Source organism: Columba livia, chromosome 5 (genome assembly GCF_036013475.1).
Source record: "Columba livia isolate bColLiv1 breed racing homer chromosome 5, bColLiv1.pat.W.v2, whole genome shotgun sequence".
Lineage (NCBI taxonomy): Eukaryota > Metazoa > Chordata > Aves > Columbiformes > Columbidae > Columba > Columba livia.
The window spans coordinates 67,072,337-67,089,238 of NC_088606.1; the positions used below are offsets into that span (position 1 = coordinate 67,072,337).

The 16,902-nt window shown below is 51.7% G+C and overlaps 1 protein-coding gene across 1 annotated transcript; it reads left to right on the top strand.

The window, feature by feature from the left end:
• The first annotated feature begins 5,107 nt into the window (after positions 1–5,107).
• BEST1 (bestrophin 1) lies at positions 5,108–16,691 on the top strand. The gene is made up of 10 exons (XM_005511032.4): positions 5,108–5,383; positions 7,522–7,681; positions 8,727–8,821; positions 9,306–9,539; positions 10,505–10,659; positions 11,674–11,751; positions 13,113–13,265; positions 13,696–13,776; positions 14,403–14,554; positions 14,701–16,691. The coding sequence occupies exons 2-10, from the start codon at positions 7,530–7,532 to the stop codon at positions 15,896–15,898; spliced, it is 2,298 nt and encodes a 765-aa protein (XP_005511089.2). The 5' UTR covers positions 5,108–5,383; positions 7,522–7,529; the 3' UTR covers positions 15,899–16,691.
• Positions 16,692–16,902: the final 211 nt, after the last annotated feature.

Consider the following 16,902-nt stretch of genomic DNA (forward strand, 5'->3'; position numbering starts at 1 on the left):
GGCGCTCAGCTGGGACACCCTGCCCAGCACACATGGGTGGTACCGGTCATGGGAGGGGGCTCAGCCCTGCCCTGGGTGCCCTGGCTGCTCAGGGGTCCAGACCCTGCTGCAATTGAAACAAACCACAAACACACACACACACACACACAAACACACACACACAAACCAACACACACAAACACACACAAAATAAAACAAACACACAAAAAAAAACAATCCAAAAAGAACCCACAAGCAAAACAAACAAACAAAAAAATGGAGGGAGAAAGAAAAAGAAAAAAGGATTTAAAAAAAAGACAGAAAAAGGGGGGAAGGGAGAGAAAAAGAGAAGAAAGGAAAAAAGGGGAAAAGGGGGGAAAAAAGGAAGGAAAAAGAGGGGGGGGAAGGGAAGAAAAAGGGGGGGGGAAGGGAAGGAAAAAGGGGGGGGAAAGGGGGGGGAAAAAGGGGAGAAAAAAAGGGGGCGGAAGGGGGAAAAAAGGGGGGAAAAAGGGGGGAAAGCAAAACAAAGAAAAAAGGAGGAAAGAAAAACAAAGAAAAAAGGAAAAGACAAAAGAAAGAAAATAAAAAGCCAATCCAGACCCAGGCTGGGAAGGGAAGGGAAGGAGTAACAGAGCTTATCTCAGATCTTGGAAAGCAGGGCTGCAGCCCTGACCCAGCAAATTGCCCAGAGCGGATGTTATTGCCATGAAAATGAGAATGAAAACAAATGGCCTAAAACCCCGGGCTCCATCCACCCACTCGCTCCCCTCCTGTGCCCCGGCTCCGCCAGCTGTGCCGCGTTACCGAACCGGCTGCAACAGCTTCAGCAACCGCCCTCTGGGATCTCAAAGCTGCGATTCATGGAGGGGATCTGCCCTGACCCCCCAACAAAGTGCAGCTCCTCCTCCAGGGCAAGAGGTTGGAAGGAAAACACTGATAAAGCGTAATTCTGTGCTCCTGGGGCGGCAGCGCTGGGTCGCTGGGGTGGATGCTGCTGAGAGCGATCGCATCACTGGGCAGAGACCCAGCAGAAACGCGGCTGTTCATGCTGGTTCTCAGCTGCGGACAGACAGCAGAGAGCGACCTAGATGAGCTCGGAAGGTCCCTTCCAACCCAAACTGTTCTATGATCCTTGGAAAAAAGGGCTCAGCCTGAACCCAGATGGAAAAGGGAGAAGAGCAGCTGGGAAACTCCGAGGGAAATGAGCTCCCTCGGTTTTTTAGGATGATCTTCCTTTCTCCTGGCTGATTTGGTCACTTTGTCCAACCAGAAGCTTCTCAGCCCCGCAGCCCTCCCGCAACATCTGTAGTGAGGCAGCAGGTGGTACCTACAGATGACATCTAGGACCAACATATTTGGCCCTTGCTTTGGAACCTAATCCCCACCATAGTGGCTAAAGCATAAAAAAGAGGACCTCAGTGAGGATTCTGCCCTCCTTTTTGTGTTGGTACGAACTGAACTGAGCAATATCAGAGGGAAAAAGAGAGATATGTGATCCTCCAGGCTCCTGGGAGTGGAAATGCGGAGGGTCAGGCAGAGATTGGCACTTGGGTCGCAGGGAGATATGGAAACATCAGAGCAATAGAGACGTGTCACGCTCCCGTTCTGCTCATCTCTCCTGGGCAAAGATGTGTCAGGAAGTGATGGCAAAAATAAAAACAATAGAATCCAGTGATGTACGGTCAGTTTGTCCATTTTCTGAGCTGTCTGGGCAGGATTCGCAGACATCCTGTGCTTGGTCCGTGCCATCCCAAATGAACGCTGTGTGAATACACACACGTGCCAGTTCCACCTCAGAGCTGGAGCTTACAGGTACCAGATGGCTCTTGATTTGCCACAGAACTGGAAAAACAACACAAACAAAGACACTTTTAAAAAAGAGGTAGAGCTGGCAGCAAGTTACCCCCTCCCTATGTCAGAACAGCACTTAAGTAAATTAATGATAATTAAAAATAATAATTAAAACTAACTACCGCACCAAGGCAAGTGCTATGCAGGGGGCAGGCAGCACCCTTAGTGTGAACCCAGCTCTCCGGTCCCCCCCAGGATGTGCAGAATTAGTGATGAATCCCACAACATAAGGGAAAGAAATCTGGGCATCCTCACAGGAGCACTGATGGTCACCGCATCCTATTCAGGTATTCACTTGTTATTTTCTTGGAGAACAGAAGAAGGGCAGCGTGTCTTCCCAGAGACACCTGGAGATAACTCAGCACAGGGAGTGGCCCTTTGGGCTTCCCAAAGTGGGGATTTGCTTCCCCTCATGCTAACTCCATCTCTGCATCTGTAAAATGGGGAAAATGAGCATGGTTCCAGGGCTGAGAGGCTGAGGATGGATGTCAGCACCTCCTTATGACTTTTGAAAGTCTCTTCCAACCCAAACTATTCCATGTTTCTGCACAAGGTCGGGCTTTCAGACTGACATCTTCCACAGGGACTGAGGCCACAGGGGACATGAAAAGAGATCCATGCTGCTAGACCTTGAATTATCTACTTTCATATTAAATTGCACAAATATGTCAGGCTGTCCCAACAGCAGCTCTGAGCTGCAGGAGCTGCCAGAGGAGCTGCTCTCAGAGGAGGGCAGCAGAGTCCCCCAGATGCCACCACAATGAGCAGGACACTTGAGGTTTTGTCGCTTCGTGTTAGTCCCCAGGAGACACCTGAACAGCCCCAACAAATGTCTCTCCCAAACCATTTGTGTCCCGCTGACACTTATTGGGATGAGGACTCAGGAACTGAGACGCTCAAGAACTGTCTCAGCCTGCCTGTCCGCTAATTCTGGATACCTTCCCAAAGGGGAGGACCAAACCATGGAGCAGAGCCCTTGTGTGGACCACCTCACCTTCAGAGGGTCCACCCCTGTGCTCTCCCAGCTCTTACCCCCACTTGCAGATCTCTTCGGTGTTTCAAGACATCATTATGATCCTGAATCACTTGGGGACCCTGGCCCAGCCTTGCAGTCCTGGCCATAAAAGGGCTTTTTGCGAGCAGCTGCAACCTAGGAGCAAAGTTTCAGGGAGCTCATAGCAAGAACAGCCCCATAACAGAGCAGATGACACAGTAGAATCATAGAATCGTTTTAGCTGGAAGAGACCCTCAAGATCATCAAGTCCAAGCATTCACATATCCCTGGCACTGCCCCATGTCCTGAGAACCTCATGTCCGTCTGTCCAACCCTCCAGGGATGGTGACTCCAGCACTGCCCTGGGCAGCCTGTTCCAATGACCCACAGCCCTTTGGGGAAGAAATTGTTCCCCAGATCCAACCTCAACCTCCCCTGACACAACTTGAGGCTGTTTACTCTCATCCTATCCCTTGTTACTTGGGAGCAGAGACCAACCCCTTCCATGCAACAAAGCTACGTGCTCCTTCAGTCAGTACGATGGGTTTGCAACCCCATACTCACTAGCCTCCAGCCGTTGATAAGAACCCTTATCTAGTTCCACACCTTGAATATGGGTCTCCCCCAGGAGCCTCCATGTGCTGTGCTTCTCTCGGGTCTGTATCTCACACTGCAGGAGCATTGTGCTGCCTTTTCTCTGTGCTGCCCTGCCATCTACCCAGAGCAAGTCAACCCAGGGATGCAGAAAGTCCATGCAGGAAGGTCCCTGGTAAGTCCAAGTGCTCCAAGTCCATCTGTTTCCCCTGCAATTATTCCCATTCTAACATATAGTGTGGCAGCCTCCCAATTGCATGGACAGATGTGGTAACTAGAAGAAGCATTCATTTATTGTCAAAATGAATGAGGACCGGAGGTAATCCAACACACTACAGCCCACACCAGGATTAACACCTCAGATGCTGGCACTGAATCCCGTGTTTTAAATTATCATCTTCCCACCATTGACAGCAATTCCCAGAACTCTACCAGAAACTCAGCATTAGACACATGCCAGGCAGCATCTGCTTCAGAAGAGTCAAACAACACCCTCTGCTTGTCTGTGCTCAGCCTCACAGAAAGGAAAAACTTCATTTGGACAAATGAATCCCCGCTGCTGCTGATAAACAAGTGTCAAAGACCACAAGAGAAAGGAGGTTATTAAAAGAACTGGCTCTTAGCTTAATTTCACTGGAGACTTTGCTGCCTGCTTGCTGGAAAGAGCAGTGGAAAAACCACACGTGGCAACCCCACAGAGCTCCATCGAGGAGCCCAGATCTCCTCCTGCTCTTACCTGCAGCAATCAGACCTGAGTTGACCCTCCACGGTGTCCCACTGCTTAGAACCCACTCACAAAGCTGGGTCCAGGTGCTGAGACAGGGCCATGGCTTGGCTTAAAGTTCAGAGCAGCTTTGCAAGAAACATTGGTGTTTAGGGGGCAGATGCTGTTACTTTGGGCAATAGAAACCGCTTCCCAAAGGAGATGGGAGGACACTGATGTCCCCCTGGAGAGCCGTGGGCTGTACCAAGCCCTGTGCTGGTGGGGACACAGTGGCCACCCAGGAGCCCTCTGTGAGTGAAGAGTTGGAGATGAATTTGGTAAGAAAGAATCTTGATTCAGAGCGTCATGGAAGGGAAAAGATTAAACAGGAGAGATTGCAATGGAAGGGATGGGGGGTCACGATTGCAAGGGACAGCTTGGCAGCAGAAAAGGGACTGGAGACCTTGGAGAGACAGAGAAAAGGAGGTGTCTGGTTTGGTGGAGGCTTGAGGACAAGGGCAAGCGGTGTTTCCCAGAGCGGGATGCAAGAAAGAGCAGGGACAGCCCCCAGTGCTGCTGGAGAAGCAAGAGGGAAAGAAAGCAAACATACAGAATGAGTCTCAGGAAACGGGTGGCAGAGTAGAAGTCCCCAGCATCCAAACCACAGCTGGAAGAGATGGCAAACTCATCCAGGGACAGCAGAGATGGTGAGGAGGTAGAGAGAAACATCCAAGAGCCAGGCAGAGCACCAGCCAGGTGCTTCACCCACCCAAGGGCGACCCATTTTCCAGCCTTGGTGGAAAATTCCAGCCCTACTTAATCTCCTGGGGTTCCTGTAAGATTGTGACGGGGAGAAAGGGACAAAACAGGAAAGAATTAGAAGGAAAAATGCCTCTCTGCTGGCAGCCACCATGGCTGTGCCAGGAGTTTGCAGCAGCAGTTGCGGAGCAGCCAGCCCTGCCTCCCCCTCCTCCGGCCGCCTCTATAAACACGCAGGGCTTACTCAGAAGATTAGAAGGGAAACGGGGCAAAAGACAACAGAGTCTCTTTTGTAGTGGGGAGGGATTACGGCATCAAGTGACCGGCTGCAGCTCCCGAGTGGGTTTCAGGCTCCTTAGCGCACCGTGCCTGTCAGGTTCAATCCCTCCATCAGCCAAGGGGGCACGGGGAGGTGGACCGTGGCGGGGGCCACAAAGGAGCCAGCGAGGGCACATGTGGGACCAAACCTCCACAGCCCCAGCGCAGCGCAGGAGCCCATGACTGTGAGTATCTCATCCTCCCAGAAGCAGATAGATTCCTCCAAAGATCTCCCTTCCTATCCGTGAACTTCTCTCGCTCTGTCCGTCCGTCCATCCGCTCCACCTGCTTCTTCTCCGTCTTTGCAATGGCTGTTCATGTCTGTTTGCCCGTTTTCTGCGGCGGGTGATGCGCCCGACGCAGGTGTGTCCTTGTGGGATCTTGGTTGCTGTGAATTCCCACGGTGTGATGAATCAGTCGACCTCCGAGCGCGATGGTTTGTGCGGATGGACCAGGCAGGGGATGCGCGGGCATCGCACAGGGGGTGGCTCTCCCTGCGCACACCGGCTCCGGTGCATCACCTCCCACCACGTACCTCCTCCCCAAATGGTACTTTGAGTGTCCCAGCTGCTGAGGGACATCCCGGGGCCGTCCGGCACCGGTGGGCACGGAAGTGCTGTAACCATTCCAAGCTGGAGGAAAAAGCAGTGGGAAAAGCCCCATATCCCGCACCGGAGCAGAAACGCATAGAGGTGGGTGACATCCATTATTTACACGGACAAGAGCTGGAGTTTTCCATGTTTGGTAAAAAGTGAATGTGTATTTGAATTACGCAACGAAGTATCTCCCTAAGAGCTTTCAAGATCCAAAGGATCGAGAAAACAGATGGTTTTCTGTATGCTGCCCTCAACAAATTTCTGGGTGTTTGCATACGCTTCCCACCTGCAGAACCCAAACGTGTGCAGGCTCTAGGGCAGTTAAAAAATGCACCTTAAGTCCTGTGCACTGGCCAGAAATACACACAGAAATCGCATCAATGTGCATGAAGCTCTAATGAAAATGCATTTGTGCAGCTGGGGAGCCCGTGGCAGGGCAGGTACCAGCTTTACTCCTCCAATATGACTCTCCCCAAATCCCTTCTCACAGGTTATGACAGGGAAACCCAAAGGAGGAGCAGCACCGAAAAGCCAAAGCCAGGACAAAGATGCTATTTAGTTGCGGAGGCCAACAAGACAGTGTTTGCTGGTTTTATTTGCAGACTGGGACCCGAGTTGTCCCCACCTCACTGAGATGTTTAAAACAGAAGCATAGACACAAACTTACCTGCAGAGCGGGAAGGTTTGAATTGTCCCTTGAAGTGCTTCTGCATCTCCATCATTCAGGGAGGAGCCCAAGGCCCCATAATTATTAACATTATTGCCTCTGTTAGACAGTGTCTGTAGCATCCTGGTCACAGGGTAAGATTTCGAAATACCAATAGTTTCACACTGGATAATCATTTATAAAACAAGGGATCGCTCGCTTATCTACCTGGCATGGATTACACTGCTCTGCTTTTTGTTTGTTTGTTTGTTGACAAGTTTAGTTTAGTACACATGCCAGTCTGCCTATTAATGGATGGTAAAGAATAATTCATCCAGGGTTATGCTAGAAGAAGTGGCAATGGGAATGCTGCGCTGCTGGGAAACATTTAACAAGCCTGAATGCCTTTTTTTTTCCACCCAGCGTGATTTATTGTGCAATATATGGTTGGAGAGGGAGGTGGAGTTGCTGGAACTTGTGCTCTGTGAGCCCGGCAAATGGCCCTCAGCCCAGATTTAAAGACAACTGTATTTGATGGGCAAGCGCTACCAAAACTCAAATCTCCAGGGGTACCTTCATCTGGACCAGTACCAAGAAATCTCTCCTTCCTGGGTTTTTTCCTTTCCTTAATTATTCCTGAACAACTATTCTGTGGGAAGGCACGTGGGCTCTGTCCATTCCGACCAACCGGCTCCACTGAACACTGTGAATCAAACACCAGAAACCAAGGGGGCTCCACCAGAACGTGTGTCCTCTGCCATTGTAACCAGCTCACATGCAGCTCGAAGACAGCAAAAAAAGGGCGAGCTCATCAAATTAATTGCCTGCCATGAAGTTCCTACTGGTTTGCTGTGTCAATGACTTCATCTTAACCTGTCTTTTGATCTCAACCAACCTTCCTTCCTTCCTTCCTTCCTTCCTTCCTTCCTTCCTTCCTTCCTTCCTTCCTTCCTCCCTCCCTCCCTCCCTCCCTCCCTCCCTCCCTCCCTCCCTTCCTCCCTCACTTGTGGTGTTCCTGTCTCCTCCCTCTGCGCAATCTTGCCAGCAGCTTCAACATCTTCTCATTTTGTGTCCCCATGAGGACCTGTGATGACGGTGACATACACCAACCGGGTGGCTGACGCCCGCCTGGGCACCTTCTCCCAGCTCCTGCTCCAGTGGAAAGGAAGCATCTACAAACTTCTCTACTCCGAGTTCCTTATTTTCATCTCCCTCTACTTCACCATCAGCCTTGTCTACAGGTAAGCATCATGACATCCTTACACACACCATCACTCTCAGGCTGTCCTGGAGCAGAACAACTGAGCAACACAGCATTGGGAGAGTGATCCTGGTGAAGAGGAGCTTCCTCCTGTTTGCAGGAGGAAAACAAAGGTCCTTCCTCACCGCTCCGCTATGGCTTAGCAGTTGATAAATCTCCTTGTTCTGTCCTGGGAAGCAGCACAGTTTCTCTTCTTTGGGATGAAGAGGTGCGGTTGATGATTGTCTACAGAAGAACAGCATGCAGATCAAGTCCTGGAGATGTCCCACCATGGGGAGCTTTAGGAGAGAGTTTCCCTTGTTACACAACAGGCAATGCCTTGGGTAGAATCATAGAACGGTTTGGGTTGAAGGGACCTTCCCAGCCCGCCCAGTGCCCCCCCTGCCATGAGCAGGGACATCTTCAGCAGCTCAGGTTGCTCAGAGCCCCGTCCAGCCTGGCCTGGGATGTCTCCAGGGATGGTTCATCCACCACCTCTCTGGGTACATTTTTGGGAGCAGACATGAGCTCTGAGACCACAGATCTTTGATAAGGCAGCTCTGTGGCTGTTTTGGTGAGGAAAAACAGGGAGTCCCTTGAGCTGGTTTAATCTCAGATGCAGCACAGAGGTAGGAAAGAAGCTCTAAGAACGAGGCAGGAACCCACACCATAAGAGCAGAGCTTAGACTGAGATTTTGCAGGACATTAAATGAATTGTGATGCACATCCAAGCTCTGTGGCAAACCCTGATAGAATAATAGGATCATTTTAGTTGGAAAAGACCCTAAAGATCGAGTTCAGTCATTAACCCACCACTGGCACTGCCCCATGTCCTGAGAACCTCACGTCCGTCTGTCCAGCCCTCCAGGGCTGGTGACTCCAGCACTGCCCTGGGCAGCCTGTTCCAATGCCCCACAGCCCTTTGGGGAAGAAATTGTTCCCCAGATCCAACCTCAACCTCCGCTGGCACAACTTGGGGCTGTTTCCTCTCATCCTATCGCTCACTACACTTCCCTGAGGCTGATGCTGCTGTTTTTCCCTTTTAGGCTGATCCTGACTGAGAGTCAAAGGCTGATGTTTGAGAAGCTGGCGCTCTACTGCAACAGCTACGCTGAGCTGATCCCCGTGTCCTTTGTGCTGGGTAAGGAGCTCTGTCTGCAAACACACATAGGTTTTGCATTCATAGAATCACAGGATGGTTTGGGTTGAAGGGACCTTCCCAGCTCCTCCAGTGCCCCCCCTGCCATGAGCAGGGACATCTTCACCAGCTCAGAGTGCTCAGAGCCCCGTCCAGCCTGGCCTGGGATGGTTCATCCACCACCTGTCTGGCCAACCTGGGCCAGGCTCCCACCAGCTTCAGAGTAAAGAATTTCTTCCTCATGTCCAACTGGAATCTCCCCTCTTTCCATTTAAAACCATCACCCCTTGTCCTGTCACAACAGGTCCTGCCAAAAAGCCTGCCCCCATCTTTCTTATCAGCCCCTTTTAAGTATGGAACTGCCACAATAATGTCTCCCTGGAGCCTTCTCCAGGCTGAACAACCCCAATCCTCTCAGCTTGTCCTCAAAATACTCCTTTATAGGAATATAGGAACAGGATGGCTAACCTGTCCGGCTCACCTCCAGGTTTCTACGTGGCTCTGGTGGTGTCCCGCTGGTGGGCTCAGTACGAGAGCATCCCCTGGCCCGACCGCATCATGAACTTGGTCTCCTGCAACGTGGACGGGGAGGACGAGTACGGGCGGCTCCTGCGGCGCACCCTCATGCGCTACAGCAACCTGTGCAGCGTGCTCATCCTGCGCTCCGTCAGCACCGCCGTCTACAAGCGCTTCCCCAGCATGGAGCACGTCGTGAGGGCAGGTCAGTACCTGCACACAGCAGCACCTTGCTGCTGGTTTTGGGGGGTAAAGAGCCCTGGAAATGGCCAGATGACCTCCAGAGTGCAGATGGGGTAGCGCTGCAAGGTGCTCAGCTGATGTCTGCAGTGGGTGCTGCGCATCTGCTCTGCTTTTCTGAGATAATCAACTGTTTGTTTCCCCATGGCTTGTTGCTACTAATGTTTGGAAGGCTTGTTTCAAAGATGAAGGGTCTCTGCCCAAATTTTTTATGTAAGGAAAGTATCACAGTCTAGTTTGTGAATGCAGATACGCTGCATGTCACTGGCTGATCAGAGGAGGATAACTGGGAAGTAACTGCTCGCCCTGCATGGGAAGAGAAAAGCTCTCTGTAGTATTAATAAATAACTCTGTGCACAGATCTGTAGCAGAGCACAAGCAGATCCCTGCCCAGTGGTGTGTTTGTCCTCCTTCAGAACAACAGTTTTCCACTGGGCAGGTGGGAACTGGAGCCTCAGACCAACCTTAACTCTGGGACTCCTAAATCCTCCCTGGAGATGCTCCCCAGGGTACAACATTTCCCAGTCTGCCCAAAAGGAAACGCCTGCACCTGCCGTAATCAACTGGGTTCCCTTTGCAAGCCAGAGGGAGAAACAGGCACTTCCAGGGCACAACTTACCCCGTTCTCAACACATGTCTAAGTGCACCAGGTAATTGCACTTTATCTCCCTGCTGACTGTGATCTGATCAGATAAGCTGCAGACATCCAACATTAAATGAGATAAAACCTGCCTCTCACACTTCTATAACTCAATGTTTTAACCAGAAGACTCACTCTCCCCTTACGTGTCTTCCAAAGCCTGAATGCCTTAGTCTTTCCTATGATTTTTAAGGAGAGCTAAGGTGACCACCTGAGATTTAGGTCTTATCAGACCGGTTCATTTCTGCCCTCCATGGCCGTCCCTCTCCCACCTCCTCTCTTCCACCCAGGCCTCATGACACCAGAGGAGCACAAGAAGTTCGAGAGCTTGAATTCCCCCCACAACAAGTTCTGGATCCCGTGTGTGTGGTTCTCCAACCTGGCTGTGAAGGCGAGGAACGAGGGCAGGATCCGGGACAGCGTGCTGCTCCAAGGCATCCTCAACGTGAGTGGCAGAGGCGATGGGCACCTGTTTGACATCCTTGTCCAGTCCTCTCGGTGGAAATAGAGGCATTTCCATAGGTCGGGCAATAGGGATGGTGGGGCAGGACAGTGAGCCAGGCTTGTCCCTGGGGATATTACATTAATTTTGATGGGAAATACCTCCATTGCCACTCTCCAGATCAGGACAGAACAGAGGTTTTCATGGCTTACTGACTCGGTAGCAATGTCACATTTACTAGAGGCGAGGAGAATGTGACATTTTCCTCAAATGTGGTACTGGAGGGACCACAGGACTCACATCCAGGTGTAGTGATGGGAGACACCCATGTAGCCTGATCCAGGACCTGTTTCTCCAGCCTTCACACCCGCCAGAGCAGCCAACGACAGCGGCCAGTGGAGCCCTCTGGGACACAGACAAAAAGCTGCGAGGAAGCGTGTACCTGGAGGAGACCAGGAGAGGTTAAAAGCCTCCCAAACCACCCAGGTCCTTGCAGAAAATTTCACTATTGAAAACTCTTAATCCTGGGAAGCAGGCCATGCTCTGCAGGCAGAACCTGGCAATGAGCCCTGCCCAGCTGCAGGGAAACACCATTCAGAGCAGCTCGCCCTTCCTCGGATTCATGTGCAGAGAAAATCACTTTGTTTCTGTTGCCAGGAGTGAGATTCATGTGCCCAGAGAGAGAAATCTCCATCTGGGCTACTTATCTAGACTCACTTTATGGCGAGGAGAGCAATGAATCCTCCTGAGAGGTTCTTTGCCTAAGCTGTTGGCTGCTCATTTTGCGAAGTGAAAAGATGCTGCTATGAAGTGAGCAAAAAGGGATCGTGGGCTCGGATGGAGACACCCAGCAGCTCCTCCAGGGTAAATGTGGGACCCTGAGGGTGGTCTGGGGCACCAAGGGAGCAGGAGGCCTGGGTGAGCTGGAGAAATGAAGCACAGTAAAGCCGGAGAAGCTCTGTGTCCCCAAAGAGACGAAAACTGGTGCTGAGAGCCCGTTTCCTTTCCCCGCCGCAGGAGCTGAACACCTTGCGCAGCCAGTGCGGGCGACTCTACGGCTACGACTGGATCAGCATCCCCCTGGTTTACACACAGGTGAGACGGGATCCCCCACACCTCCTGCTACAAGGAGCACCCCATTACACCCATAACACAGACCACGCTGACACGAGATACACCTGGACCCCTGAACCCACCTACACTCTTGCATATGGAGCTCATCCCTTATTTCCACAACTCAGACACAGCCACCTCTACAGAAACACACTGCCCAGGGATAACTAACCATGACTTATATATGTGGAAAACACAGATATTTGCAGATCCACTCCCTGCACTGCTTTATGGTTTCTCCCTGCTCAGCAGAGCCCAGATCTCTCCAGCAGCTCTGATAGATTTGTGCCACTTTAATATTTATATCATTCAGCTCTTTAATATTAATAACTCTTCCAATACAAACCCAGACAGACGCTTCGGCACCAACTTGCCCCTTTGTCTCGCACAATCCAGCTGCTCAGATAACACCAACGCACCCCCTGTGAAACGGGAACCGTTTCCCTTCATGCGGCGCTGAAGGTTAATGGGGAACAAACACCTTGGGAAACTCTATTCCTGCACAAACCAGCGTCCTGCACACAAAAGCAAGATCATAGCGTGTCTTTGCCCCCTCTGCAGCACATAACCCATTTTTTTTTTAATAGGTGCCCATCCACAACACAAATTCTGTCATTCCAAGCACTTTATCTCCTGCCCATCACAAAACAGCGCTGTGCATTGCAAGGCTTGCTCTTGGGACACCAGGTGTTTGTTTTGAACCCCCTTGCATCAAGAAAACACACGAGAGCCGCAGCTGCTTTTCATTTGAAAAGGGGAAGTTCCCGGTCCCGTGATTACAGAGAAAAAAACTCTTTGTAAGCTGAAATCTGGGCAGGCGAGCAGGCAAATATAAAAAAGGCCCAGCGTGAGGATGAGGAGAGAGCCAGCTCAGAGCTGGCAGCGCTGCCGAGGTTCCCATCCCCGGCTTGGAAGCGGCTGCCAGCACAGACAGAGCCATGAGAGCCGATGGCAGGAATGGAAAGAGCTCACAGACCCCTTGGTTCAGCAGCAGAACAAACCTGCAGCCACATGTGGGTTGTTTAAGCTCTTTCCATCCAGCACATCACATGCTTTCTCCTGCCTCTGTCGTTGTGACACCTACGCAGATGTCATTCCATGGGCAGCGGGGAATGAAATATGGTGTATGTAACAGCTAAAGGGCAAAGGATGTATTTAAAGCTTTCCGCATCTTGCTGCAACAAGCGGACAAGCCTGTCATAACTAAACCCAAGGCTTTCAAAAGGCCAGAGGGATGGCATCTCTGTAGCAGATCCCTGCTGTTTGGAGGCATGTGGGGCAGAACTGAAAAGCGATGCTGGGAACTCAAGCTACTCTGGTGTGTCCCCTGGCATCTTTCCCAGGTGGTGACCGTGGCCGTTTACAGCTTCTTCCTGGCCTGTCTGATCGGGCGGCAGTTCCTGGACCCAGACAAAGCGTATCCTGGCCATGAACTAGATCTCTTCGTGCCCGTCTTCACATTTTTGCAGTTCTTCTTCTATGCTGGCTGGTTAAAGGTAAGTCTAAGAAAATACATCAGGAGGTGGAATCTGACCCAGCCAAGGGTTTTTCCCAGTGAGCACTCACCAGGGACCCAACTACATTCTTTGGCCCATGGGCAACATGCCCGGTGCTGGCAGACAAAAGGGTATTGCCGAGAATTCCCCAAGTTTCTGAGCATCTCACCCTGGAGATCAGCTCCTAAAAAGCTTTGGTCCTGGCTAGTTCGGGGAAAAAGAGAGACAGTGGGCTATGCTCTGCCTGCAGTGATGGTCTAGGGCTGTGTGAGCAAGGGGCCTTTGTGTCGCAATGTCACCCTGCCAAGCCTCCATTAACCCATCTCTTTTTGGGAGGAGCAGCAAATTGAAGGGACATCCCACTTCTCCCTGCAGGGAAAGGGGCAGGTATGACCGTGATAACCTTTGCGACGCATTTCTCCACGTGCAGGTGGCCGAGCAGCTCATCAATCCTTTTGGGGAGGACGATGATGACTTTGAAACCAACTGGCTGATCGACAGGAACCTGCAGGTAAAGCCGAGGCGGGACGCTCCAGCTGGGCCTGACCTGCAGAGGGACACTGAGGCAGGACCGCACCGGAGGGTTGAGGGGGTCGGAACAGTCACAAAGTTCTCCTGCAAAACCTCTGCCACCCCCCTCCCAGGCCTGCGATGGGGTGGAGGAGCAGCCCTTGGTACCCTTGAGCTTTCCTGAGGTGTTTCCTGCATGTTAAGCTCGGGATCTCCAGGGGGAGAGGAGAGCAGGAGGAGAGCATAAGGCTCATGTGATGGATGCAGACTGTTTCACACCCTCATTAGCTTTAAATGGTGCATCATTCCTGCCTCTCCTGACCTTTTTCCACCCTGTTTCTATCCAAAACTGCCTCCTCTTCTTTCTCCCATGCAAGAACTCCCCACCTTTGGCCCTTCCTAACACTGAGCACATTGCTTTCCTGTCTCCTTCAGCATCACTTTTCTTTCAATTAATGAAATCTGTGTGAAAAACAACCCAAGTGACAGGAAACCACAAAGCAAACCCAGCCACTTGCTTCACTTGCATGCTACGTTGCTTCCTCCTGCCCTGCCTTCCTTTTTCCACCGATAACCATCACATATAACGCCACTCACCCCGTGTGACACTCCTGCTGTCCCCTGCAGGTGTCCCTGATGGCGGTGGATGAGATGCATCAAGATTTGCCCATTCTGGAGAAGGATCTTTACTGGAACGAGCCTGATCCCCAGCCGCCCTACACCGCAGCCACCGCCGAGTACAAGCGCCCATCGTTCCTTGGCTCCACTTTTGATATCAGGTGAGTGCAGCCACAGGGTGTCAGGACAACCCCCATTTACACCTCGGATCAAGTCTTGCGCAGGGTATTATACTCAAGGAGTAAGTCTTTCCACCAGAAACCACCACCTTTTGCAGCTGTGTAACAGCCCCTTTGCCTTTCCCCAGCATGCAGAAAGAAGAGATGGAATTCCAGCCCCTGGAGCAAATTAAAGAGAACGAGGAAGCCAACCACTCCACACCGTTACTGGGGCACCTGGGCCGCCTCCTTGGTGTCCAGTCACCCAGCTTCTCCAGGTCCTCGTCCCGGATGAACCTGCTGCGCCGGCGGGGAGACCCCACGTCCCCCTTCTCCCATTACACGTACCAAGACATGGGCAAGCCCGGGAGCCCTTGCAGCATCAACCGGCCCAGGGGAGACTCGAGCTCGCAGGACCAGTGGGACAGCGAGGAAGGAAAACTCAGGGAGTTCGACGCCTTCATGTCGACCCCGTTTTACGAAAGACCGGGTTTCTACAGCGCTCCGCAGACGCCCATCAGCTCCATCCCCATGATTTTCCCTTCGAGACGCCAAGGCCGCAAGAAGCCGCCTGCGCTCTCCAGCATCGCTGCGTGCTCGACTTCTCTTAAGGATGTCATTGTCAACTCCTCACCTTCCAGAGCCAGCGATACATATAAGAGCCAGAGCTCCATCGGCTCTGGCGCAAAGGAAACGTTTATTTGGCCAACAGATCGGAGCAAAGGTCCTGAGTCACTGGTTGAAACAGCAGAAGAAAAGAGCAGCTCTAACAGTAAAAGCAGAGAAGCTGCCATCACAGCAAGTCCGGGAGCTCAGTCCACAGCATCAGACAGCCCCAAGTTCCCCTTCCTGGCAGAGTCCCCAGAGCACGAGAAGCAGGGCAGCTTCAAGAGCCTGAAGAGTCTGAAAGCTTCCCACCCGCCCTGGTTAAACCTGGAGAACGCAGCATCAGCCACCCCCAATTCCGAGCATTCGAGTGCCTTTCACACCCCCAGTAACAAAACCCCCGGCGGCAGCACCTCCTTCTGCTTCTCCTTCACCCCCGTGACATCCCCAGTGCTTCAGAGATCCCCCATGGGGAACACGGGCCCTGATGCTCACAGCTTAAGTTTAGAAGATGCGGCCAGCCCTCCAGAGCATCATCCAGCAGAGGTTTCCAGGACCACCAGGGATACTGGAAACGGAAGCGCTAATACACCGTCTACAAAAGAAGCAAGAAGAGCAGAAAGTCCGTCCCCCAACGACTCCGGCATCTCTCTGGCCGAAGGTGACTACGTGGGGCTGATGGAGGTGATCATGGAGACCAGCGAAAGCACGTGTGAGGAACAGACAGATCAGTGCAGCTAGAGGAGACCAAGACACGCAGTTCTGTTGAGATACCTGCCATATTAGCGATATTGCGGTATCTTTACACCTGGCCACACTGGCACTCACCCAAACAGAAGGGTAGTGCAGCCAAACTACTGCTGGAACACACAGCTAAAGCCCAGCCCAGGCTAAAACCAGCACTAATGACCTACTGCTACTGGGCTCAGGTATGGTAGCAGGCACAACTAATGGAACCAATAAAAAACCCTCCAATGTAGCAAAGAACAAATCAGACTGAGTATTAAGTATTGCAGATACCCAACAGAAGAGAAATAGCTCAGCAGGTAGTAGCCTGAAGGACCTGGAGTGCAGGTGCAGCCCAAACCTGAAGAGGAATATAGTTATTAATGATCACTCCCCCCTCATCACCACAGCAAGAACCAGAACCTGAGCTTTATGGTAACATTTGGCACAAGGCCCATCACAAGTGTCAGGCAGGACATGCACCACTGCCAAGATACCCCAGGGGAGGGAAGGGACTGCAGCAAATCACGTCATTTGTGGTGCACAGCCACAGTGCTGCCTCAAGTCACACCGAGCCGGTGTTGTCCAGCTCTGGAAATGTGATGGGATAAGGCAGGGCAAGCGTCTATTAAAAAAGCAGCTGCAGTTCAAAGATTATTTGCCCAGCACGTTGCTCCCTTTTGAAGTTCCACATCACATCTGCCATTAATTTGACAGTGCTCAAAGTCATCTGGATGGCAGCAAACACCACACAGCTGAGTTTTTACTGTCTTCCCTAAGAAAATAAAAGCAAGGCTGAAGTCCAGGATCATCTGCTTAGTTTCCTCATTTTAGTTTCCACACAACAATTTAGAGAAACAGCAAAACTTCTCCTGTTTTAAGGAAGAGGCTTCAGAAACAGCTGCAAATCTCCCTTCACAACAGCCACCTGCCTGCTCTGCTGTCCTGCTAGACCCAGGCAGATGTCACCACCCCTTCTGCATGTCCCCATAGCGTCCTTGGGGCAGCTCCTGCAGCAC